Below are 10,260 nucleotides of genomic sequence, written 5' to 3'. Positions count from 1 at the left end.
TCCACACCCACAGTGATCTGACTCAGCTCACAGGCTTGTGAAACTCTGTTTTTTCCCATGAATGTTAAAATACTAACCTTGAGTTTGGAAAGACTTTCTGTGTGTTAGAAGAGGAAAACTACGTTCAGACCACCTGAGTGTGTCTGAGTGTTTCAGCCTGTTTCTCTCTGTGTCAGTCCGGCTCACAGAGGCAGGAACAGGACGCCAACACTTATTCTTGCCTCAGGTGGAGCGTTTATCTGTACCTGCACAGACCTGTGGATCATCAGGCTGAGAGCAGCTCTGCAGAGCCACAAAGTCACACCGAGTTCCTCGACAGTTCCCTGGAGTTTTGTTTCATGAGCAGCTACAACTACTAAACTGCTTCCTTTCACGTTTCTGTCTCAGAGAGGAGAATGATGAAGGGATGTTTGCTTTCACCCCTCATGCTCTCGCTTCACTCCAGTCACAGTTTTCCAAGTCAGTGGTTCCTGATTGCAATCATGTGACCAAACATTTGAACTTGAGTAAATAAATAAAGTTTTTTTGTATTATTATTTCCTCCTGTTTGACCTCCTGGGTGATTTGTGTGATGTATACTCAGCTATTTTTGGTTTACTGGGGCTTTCTTTAATATTCATCAGCGCAGAGAATAAACTACATTTAATCCAGAGCTTACTTCCGGTGCTCCTGGCCAATCAGCGTCCTCGTTCTCAGGCGGACTCCATATTAGATTAAAACCTTTGCAGGATTTTTGTGGCGGAGGAGAAATCAGGATTCCGTCTCTGGTGATGGCCCCTCCCCTTTGACGGATGCCTCCTACAGCCAATCAGCGCGCCAGCTGAGAGCACCTGCGAGGTCCTGGTCACCTGGACCAATTAGAGCGCGGCTGTCAGAACGTTACCTTTTATGGGAAACGCCAGCTGTCCCGCGAGCGCGGATAAAACCGGTGCGCTCGCGCTAATGTTGCTGCAGTAACCGCACAGCTGGGCCAGAGAAGCATCCGCGAGACTTCACCACAGACGCGCCTGACTCACCTGCACAGGTAACACTCAGAGTACAGTTTCTCATGTAGTTCGGAGGTCAGAGTGGAACAATTAGGCTGAAGCTCGGTTTAATTAAAGAGCTCAGATTTAAAGTTAAAGCTGTCGCAGCTGAAACACGATGTTACTCTGAGCTGCGGTTTCATTAGAGAGGCGCTAAAGAACAAACCGGTTCTCGAACCGCTAACTCTGATCTGACTGAGCTCACACAGGCCGGAGGAGAGCCTCTGTGAGGGCGGAGGATGCTGGTTGAAACCAGCCTGCACGATAAAAGCTGACTTGATGCTGAGATCTTTAAGTAAAACTGGAGGAAACTATACAACAAACTAATGTTAAAGGGAAAAAATGCAAAGTCAACTAACATCTCACTGTTTTGTAAAACGTGCAGCTCATGTTTCTTCTGAAACTTAAAGTGAAAAATGTGATATTTCTTTAATGTTCATGACTGCTTGAGATTTATTCAAGTTTAAAAACTGTGTCAAAATCCATCTTCAGTGAATGAGTGATGACCCGAGGGAAGGGCTGCTCCTCTGTGCTTCCTGTTTCTAACTCTTACATAATCCGACCTGCTGCTGTAGTTTTCTGTTCAGCCAACTTAAAAACATGCGTGACTGTTAGTGTGACCTGGACACGTGCATAGAAACTACAAACCGTGTTCCTAATGGACTGAGCCAGATGAGAATCTGGGTTTGCAGAGCAGAAGAGTTTGTTCTGTCTGAACTTGTTGAAATGTTCTCGACTGAAAAATGTGACAAAACAACTCAGTTTAGCCAGAAGCCCCACCCACCATCAATGTTCCCTCTAATGTTTCACGTGTCTGAGCGAACACACAAACTCCCTGAGCGCCCCTGGATCACTGAGCGACAGCAGACGTGTGCACTGTGGTCACGCCAGCATCGAATCATCCAAGTTACATGGTTTATTAAAGTAATCAAATTACAGCATTTATGTTAGACTACTTTAAATTAACTGCTTTAGCCCACTTACAATGAAAGTTTTAAAAAAAATCTTGTTCCTGACCTGTGCAGTATGTTAACACTATTGGAAGTAAAAATAACTTTAACTCAAATTTTGAAAACTTTTTTATTTATTTATTTTTGCTCAGACTCATAATTATGACAATGAGTCATAAGTAGAGTCCTGTGGCTGAAATATAGTAAATAATGACAAATGTTGGGCAATTAATTATTTAGTTCTTCAAAAAAGTTACTGAGTTTGTTGCAGCTGTTTACCTAAAAATGCAGCAAAGGCTTTTTTTTTTTTTTTTTTGTTTTTTTTAAATAAACATTTCAAACTATTTACAGAACAATCAGCTGTTCTGCATCAAATCTGATACAACACAAATTTTGTGCCACAACAATAAATGCCATGTTCCCATATAATTTTTTTGATTGGCCCCCATAAGGCTGGGGGCAGGGGTTTGCTCACAGGCGGAGAGTGCTTTCCTTATAAAACGCTGTTTTTACAGTTTCTTCCTGCGGTAAATATAAACGACAACAGTATTCAGGAAGAAAACAAAACATTGCAGATATTTTTATCAGACTTTTATAAAAACTGGTATAAAGTCCACACTTTCTGTCTGTCCTGCTCACATCTCCAGTGGTTGTACCCTTTGTCATTAACGTGGCTTGAATGTGAATCGCATCATTGGCTGGACTGTGGGATAAGGTGGCATCGTTCCCATACGGGAGCAGCCAGTCACTAACACTGCAGAACAGAATTGTTAACGTATTTACTTTAAGAGATTTACGCTCTGATTATGTGAATGACTGTTCTTTCAGACATGGATGAAGAAATCTCTGCCCTCGTTGTTGATAATGGCTCCGGTATGTGCAAAGCGGGTTTCGCTGGAGACGACGCCCCCCGAGCTGTCTTCCCCTCTATCGTCGGTCGCCCGAGGCACCAGGTACGAACATCACTCTCAGGAATTTGACTGCAACCCTGCACATAAACCTGACGCGTGTAACTGTGTCTGCAGGGTGTGATGGTGGGAATGGGACAGAAGGACAGCTACGTGGGAGACGAGGCTCAGAGCAAGAGAGGCATCCTGACCCTGAAGTACCCCATCGAGCACGGCATCGTCACAAACTGGGACGACATGGAGAAGGTGAAGGACTTTATCAAAGCTGACATCTCTCACTACAGGTTGTCTTTAAACCCCTGAATGAAATCTGACCAGTTTAAACAGAAAACCACAACAAGCTAAACTGGTTTTATTTATTTATTTTTTTTGTGGGGGGGGTTTATTTGTTTGGTTTGCTCTTGTCTTGCTGCTGAAAGATGCCATTTTCCACTTTGATTTCATCACCTGAGAATCAGAGTTCACTGAATACCTTCTGATTTAATCGCACTTGTACTTAACCTGCGAGCTGCCTCTGTCGTGCAGATCTGGCATCACACCTTCTACAATGAGCTCCGTGTTGCTCCTGAGGAGCATCCAGTGCTGCTGACTGAGGCTCCTCTCAACCCCAAAGCCAACAGGGAGAAGATGACGCAGGTGTGTGAAGGACCATCTCTGATTAAAGCAGCTGATACGCTGAACCTGTTGATCCTGTACCTGTGAAGGTTTTCTAGCCTGGATGCATTTTGCACTTGTAGAAAAGAAGTTAATTTCCAGGCTAATGGTGTAATTATAGCACTTGTACATTAAAGTCTTTCTCTGGTGCAGATCATGTTCGAGACCTTCAACACTCCTGCCATGTACGTGGCCATCCAGGCCGTGCTGTCGCTGTATGCTTCTGGTCGTACCACAGGTGGGTCTCCAGCGTTTCAGGATCTTGCTGTGCAGAGTCCTGCTTCAGATAAACTTCCTTGTTTAGCTTGGGGCTCGTTTCTTCAGTTGGGGGTTGGAGCTGCTTCTCTGAGTATTCTCTGGCCCTGCTCAGAGCAGCAGCTAGTGACCATTAGAGGAAGCACAAAGCTCAGTGGCTCCAGAGTGACCTGAGTGTTGTGTCCTGCAGGTATTGTGATGGACTCGGGTGACGGTGTCAGCCACACTGTGCCCATCTACGAGGGCTACGCTCTGCCTCACGCCATCCTCCGTCTGGATCTGGCCGGCAGAGATCTGACAGACTACCTGATGAAGATCCTGACCGAGCGAGGCTACAGCTTCACCACCACTGGTATATGTGCAGTTTTACCTTCAAGCATGCTGATGTAAAGCCATAATCTGCAGCTACTGCAGTTACAAACCATGATGCGCACGTCCGTCTAAGTGTCCATTTAACTGTCAACTCTGACCTCCAGCCGAGCGTGAGATCGTGCGTGACATCAAGGAGAAGCTCTGTTACGTGGCTCTGGACTTTGAGCAGGAGATGCAGACAGCAGCTTCCTCTTCCTCCCTGGAAAAGAGCTACGAGCTTCCTGACGGACAAGTCATCACCATCGGCAATGAGCGGTTCCGCTGTCCCGAGGCGCTCTTCCAGCCTTCGTTCCTTGGTTTGTAAATCATCAATGACCCTCCAGAGACGCCTGTTGGAGTCTGAATTTTTCTGAAAGGGGCTGAAGCCTTGGTGCATCAGGTCTCTCACTTCTGCACTAAAACTTCATTCAGGTATGGAGTCGGCTGGTATCCACGAGACGACCTACAACAGCATCATGAAGTGTGACGTGGACATCCGTAAGGACCTGTACGCCAACACTGTGCTGTCCGGTGGCACCACCATGTACCCCGGCATCGCCGACCGCATGCAGAAAGAGATCACTGCCCTGGCCCCGCCCACCATGAAAATTAAGGTTTGTTACTTGGATCTCTTGAGCTGTAAACTTGTGCAGTGTTGCACTTTAAAAACTGCAAACTTTAAATCTGTCATCAACTTCTGCCCATGCATGACGGGAGGCAGTGTTGCACTTTAACGGTGCCACTTACACCCTCCTCTCTGGCATTTGGCACCACTATAAATCTATCTGAAGCTAGTTTTGCTGCCCTCTAGTGTACACCTTCTCAAACTTGACGACCTGCTGCTGTGCGTCTCTAGACGGGCCTACAGGTACTTGCCTGCCTCATGTCTAATCTGTTCTCGTCTCCAGATTATCGCTCCCCCCGAGAGGAAGTACTCCGTCTGGATCGGCGGCTCCATCCTGGCCTCTCTCTCGACTTTCCAGCAGATGTGGATCAGCAAGCAGGAGTACGATGAGTCCGGCCCCGCCATTGTTCACCGCAAGTGCTTCTAAAATGCTTCCATGCTCCTCCCCCTCCGCCCGTGCAAGATTCGCCGTACTTCCACTGTCCCAGCTAGATGTGTCTGGTTTGTCTCGCATGGACACGCCTGAAGATGCTGTGAATATGAGGACTCTGGTTTTAGTGTTACAGTACAAGTTTCACTTAAACGGCATTTAAAACAACTTAGCAATTCTAGTCCAGTTTGAGGAAAGTTGGTTTGAGCTGTTGCAAACTGTTAGACAAAAAGTTCCACTGCATCTCTCTGGTCAAATAACCTGTCATAAAACTCTACAAACTGTTCAGGTAAATCTTTCAATAAAATGTCATTTATTTACTTAATCACTGAGTGGTTTGAGTTTATTGCTATAAGCCCTGCACCAATGTTTGCATTTGTTGAATGCAAACATTGAACTCTGGTCTAATCCCACATTTTATGCTGATTAGCATAGAGAAAGCAAAGTTGATGGTCTGTTCTCGCTAAATGCAGTTTAGCTTTGTGCTAACTTTAAACAATGACTAGTGGCTACCATCATCTGGTAGAGTATTGGTACCTGCAATTCTTAAACTCACCCAAACCCTCTAAAATCACATTTCTGTAGTTTCTTTTCTGGAGCAAATGCAGGAAATGGTTTTGAAAATTTGATTTATAAAATAGTTTCTGTAAGTTTACATTTGGTCTTGTTAAACCTGCAAACGCTGAGGTGTTGTGCTACAGTTTGTCAGTTTCACTACATTTCACCACTTTGTGGATTGGCTGATCAAGTGAGTGCATAATGTTGGTCATCCCACCGTCACCCGCTTAGTTGCTGAATACAGAATTTGTTGAACATTAAGAATTTCAGAAGGATCTGTCCTCTCAGCTCAGCTGACGTTCACCCAGGATACAATGCCATCTCCGGACTGACCTGCACACCTGAAGAGTACAGCTCACTGCTGTGGCTGAGCTGACAGTTTTACCTGATGACTGTCTTTAGTCAAATGTACCGGAAAGGAATATAAACAAGCTTCATTCTGACATTGTTTTCCCTGTTTGACCTTCATTTTATCTTTTTTTCTTGTGTGCATAAAGGGGGCCAATATGTGGTTGCTATATAAGAGCCACTAAAAATATTGTGGTAGGATACAAACCACAATAGGTTCAAGAGGTGATTGGAAATCTTGAGGAATGTACAGAGCGACAAACATTGTGTCTGCAGGAATGAATATATTAATGTTTGAACTTAATATATTTGAGAGGAAGTAGGGTGACTTCCTCTCTTATGTGCATGTCAATTAACATTATTACCAACAGGTCTTGCCAGCAGGGGGCAGAAAATCTTGGGTGTGACTATTACTTGCATTAATAATATATTAACACACCTGTTGGCTTCTGTTTGCACAAACATTTTAGTGTATAATTGACATTAAACATGTTATACATGACTGCGACTGCTGCATTCTGCAAACTTGCAGTAGCTCCACAACAGGAACACTGCTCTGTACTGTGAGCTGTATTTTTTTTTTATGGCATTTCTTTGTTTCCTGAGCTTCAGCACAAGTTTAAATAAATAAAATTGCAAAAATCCTGTAAAAGCATCTGATTGCGATGACATAATGCCTTGTATGTCTCCTGGTTACAGAATAACTCACAATGGACACAGCTGATGTTTTATTGTGAACACGGGTTTAAATAGTCTCTCACACAGAGTGAACACGTTGCTGCAAAATGTTTCAGCTCTGTGTAGACGTTTCATCTGCAGCTAAGCCAGAAGTTAGTTTTCAACTTGAACTACACACTCACTCAAACTGCAACAAAGATAAAGAAATAAAAAACACTAACAAACAAAGGATCAACCATCACACTAAAAATGTAAAAAAATGTATGAAACATTCCTCACTAACAAACAACCTCATCACATTTAAAAGCACGACTGTTTTTAATTTGAGCAGATTTTCAGGGTAATTTTTTTTTGCTCCATCATTAAAAGAGTTTAAATCTGTTCCCCGAGGCTCAACTTTCCACCTCATCTGAGTAACTTACACAAATTAACATGTACATTTCAAAATAATGTCAATATTACGATCTGCCGACATGGGAACAGGCTTAGGAATCAGCAGCAGCTTTATTGTTTCAGTGTTTGTGCTTCAGCTGATCTTACAGATGAGAGAAATTAAAAAGGCCTCAGACGAACGCACACATGTCAGGAGGACATTTGTCTAAAATTAGAAAAGAAAATCACAACAATAAAATGATGACATGTTTCACCACTGAAGCACAGACGTAAGTAAAGTAACTTTGGACAGTTAAAGGCTTACATTCAGTGGGTAGGTCACCTTCCTGGCGATGCACCTGCATCCAAGCTGTTACTGACTCGTCAGCTTTTGATTCAGATTTTTGTTCTTCACCTCCTAAATACACACTTGTTTCCTTTTTATGCAAACACACCTGCATGTTTTAATACTTCACGTGTGTTTTTTCTGTGGTCTTTGCATCAGTGTGTTACATAAAAATAAAAGCAATGACAGCAGCAGAATAATCCATGAATAGATGTAGTGTTTCATCCTACTGCAGCTTTCTGTTACTTGCTTTCACCTCCTCCTGGTTCAGTTTATCCTCCTCATGCATTCGCTCCCAGATCTCCGTTCTTTCTTTATCCCAAGCGTCTCGATGTTTCTTCACCTGTCTGTCTGTGAAGAGTGCTATATAAATAAACTTTTGCTTCGGTTCATGACATTTACTCACTTTTACTATGATTGCTTCCTTTATTCTCTTGTATGTTTTCATCTCTTTCTATTACAGCATTAAATTAATCTCTGCTTCATGAAGCTTTTCTAATCTATGAGATGGAAAAACAAAACCAGTGATGAGAACAGATGTTCTCCACACTGATTATGTTTGAGAAGAGGTTTGATTGTTATTTGACAGGTTGTCCAGGTTTACTTAGTGGATTTCCAGTAAATTATAACTGTATACATATAACGGTGAAATGTTGTTTTAGTTCCATTAATTCAAAAAGACAATATCCTAACTTATGTTCAGAAAAGATGAAGCTGGTGTTGGACACTTTTTGTGGACAGTGTCTTTTATGTAACAGGGTGTCACAGTGGAGGTGGTGTAGTTATTGGCACTGACTCGATTTCCAAATGAAACATTTATATTATTTACTAACTACACAGCATGCTGAAGGTTTTAACAGCACTTCACTTCCACATTTTGTCATGTTACAGCTTTATTCCACAATTTATTAAAATCATTTTTCTTCTCAAAATTCAACACAATGATCCATAACGTGAAAAACAGCTTGAAATTCCTGCAAATGTATTAAAATAAAAAGTTGCAACCAATGTGAATATTCTTGTAAACGTAACCATAGAGCACAAAGTTAACAGGAGCTCCAGCTCTGCTTGGATGACGGATCACATGACTCCCGTCATTACGCTCTACACTTGTATCCATTTTTGTCTGCAACTCCTGAACTTGAAGAATTTGTGTCTCCGAGACGGAAATTTGATCAAGACCTGCAAAGGTCTCTCCATCAGCTCTGGGTGTTGATGTCAGGACCAGTGAATGGTCAAAAGAATAATCACTGAAGATGTTCAGAATTTCACAGAGCCTCAGTTTGTGTTGCTGTGTCAAGTCCTCAGGCTGTATGACCAGCAGGAACACATGAGAGCCCTTTTAGTTTGTCTTCAGAGATGCTGGAATGAAGCAGATCTGGTGTGTTGATGAGAACTGTCTCTTTGCTTTGAATGAGTCCACTTTTCGTCCACTCTGTTAAATTTGTCTCCCCCAGTAAGAAGTTTCCCACTCAGACCAGCTGCTCCCCAGCAGAACAGCCCTCGTCTCAGACACTGAAATGGTAACAAAAATGTTAAAAGTTAGCACAGAATCTACAAATGTAATCTTTTATTGCAACATGTGTTTTTAAATAATACATTTGAATTTCTATAGATTTGTATAATACATTTTTTTATTATACAAAAATAATACAATAAGATAATGTCATAAATTTTGTTTGTGCATCACGAGAATTTCCACATTTAGAAATGAAAAAATTAAAATGCAGATAAAATGCAGGTTCCAGATTCCATCCATCCATCTTCATCCGCTTTATCCGGGGCCGGGTCGCGGGGGCAGCAGCCTAAGCAAAGAGGCCCAGACCTCCCTCTCCCCAGCCACCTCCTCCAGCTTATCCGGGGGAACACCAAGGCGTTCCCAGGCCAGCCGAGAGATATAATCTCTCCAGCGTGTCCTGAGTCTGCCCCGGGGCCTCCTCCCGGTGGGACATGCCTGGAACACCTCACCCAGGAGGCGCCCAGGAGGCATCCTTGTCAGATGCCCGAACCACCTCAGCTGGCTCCTTTCGATGTGGAGGAGCGATCTCGTTCTCTACCCACAGCTCGTGGCCATAGGTGAGGGTAGGGACGTAGATCGACCGGTAAATTGAGAGCTTCGCTTTTACACTCAGCTCCCTCTTCACCACGACGGACCGGTGCAGCGTCCGCATCACTGCAGCTGCAGCCCCAATCCGTCTGTCGATCTCCGGCTCCCTTCTCCCATCACTCGCGAACAAGACCCCGAGATACTTGAACTCCTCCACTTGGGGCAGGATGAAGATGAGTCGCGGATGAGTTCCAGATTTCAGCTGCCTGTAAAGTTTGATTGAGAAAGTCAATCAAAATGTTTATTTTTAAAACTGTGTTCATTTGCATAATTGGGGAGTAAACGGGGCTGTGTGTAAAGATGGCCGTGGGTTTTTTCATGGTTAATGCAGTGTTTTAGATTATCAGATGGCGCCGATGAGGATGGCTGCCATCACTCGCCATCATACTCAATTTCACGAGTTTTCCTCGTGTTTTTAACACTTGCAGATTCTGCAACAGTCTGTGTCTAAATATTCAATCTGCACAAACACTGGACACATTTTTATGGACTGTCTCTTAGCAGACATTGACCCGAACGTTTTTGTTTAAACAGATTAGTCGTTGTTGTTTTTTTATTTTCTTATTGTATTATTATTTCTCTATTAAATTGTACTGCATGATTGTTGTGCATTTTACTTATTTTAGTTGCATTTTAGTGTGTAAAGTACTTTT

General features: G+C 43.1%; 1 protein-coding gene across 2 annotated transcripts; it reads left to right on the top strand.

Moving 5' to 3' along the window:
- The first annotated feature begins 891 nt into the window (after positions 1-891).
- LOC120743249 (actin, cytoplasmic) lies at positions 892-5,336 on the top strand. 2 transcript variants are annotated; one of them, XM_040046836.1, is made up of 9 exons: positions 892-1,024; positions 2,804-2,928; positions 3,001-3,129; positions 3,409-3,519; positions 3,691-3,775; positions 3,983-4,144; positions 4,269-4,460; positions 4,576-4,757; positions 5,052-5,336. In XM_040046836.1, exons 2-9 carry the CDS (start codon positions 2,806-2,808, stop codon positions 5,193-5,195), a joined length of 1,128 nt encoding a protein of 375 aa, XP_039902770.1. In that variant the 5' UTR covers positions 892-1,024; positions 2,804-2,805; the 3' UTR covers positions 5,196-5,336. The 2 variants fall into 2 exon arrangements, with proteins under 2 accessions (XP_039902770.1, XP_039902772.1); XM_040046838.1 differs by lacking the exon at positions 5,052-5,336 and adding an exon at positions 4,861-4,969 and having other exon boundaries at positions 4,576-4,792.
- Positions 5,337-10,260: the final 4,924 nt, after the last annotated feature.

The sequence above is a fragment of the Simochromis diagramma genome, unplaced genomic scaffold, assembly GCF_900408965.1.
Source record: "Simochromis diagramma unplaced genomic scaffold, fSimDia1.1 OVJJ01000491.1, whole genome shotgun sequence".
Lineage (NCBI taxonomy): Eukaryota > Metazoa > Chordata > Actinopteri > Cichliformes > Cichlidae > Simochromis > Simochromis diagramma.
Note: the sequence above shows the minus strand (reverse complement) of the source record. Positions and strands in the feature narration are given on the sequence as shown.

Excerpts from the sequence above, each read along its gene's own strand:
- LOC120743249 (XM_040046836.1), top strand. The coding sequence starts at position 2,806 with ATGGATGAAGAAATCTCTGCCCTCGTTGTTGATAATGGCTCCGGTATG. Across the intron at positions 3,520-3,690 it reads ACAGGGAGAAGATGACGCAG|ATCATGTTCGAGACCTTCAA; the intron begins GTGTGTGAAGGA and ends TCTCTGGTGCAG. Across the intron at positions 4,461-4,575 it reads CTTCCAGCCTTCGTTCCTTG|GTATGGAGTCGGCTGGTATC; the intron begins GTTTGTAAATCA and ends AACTTCATTCAG.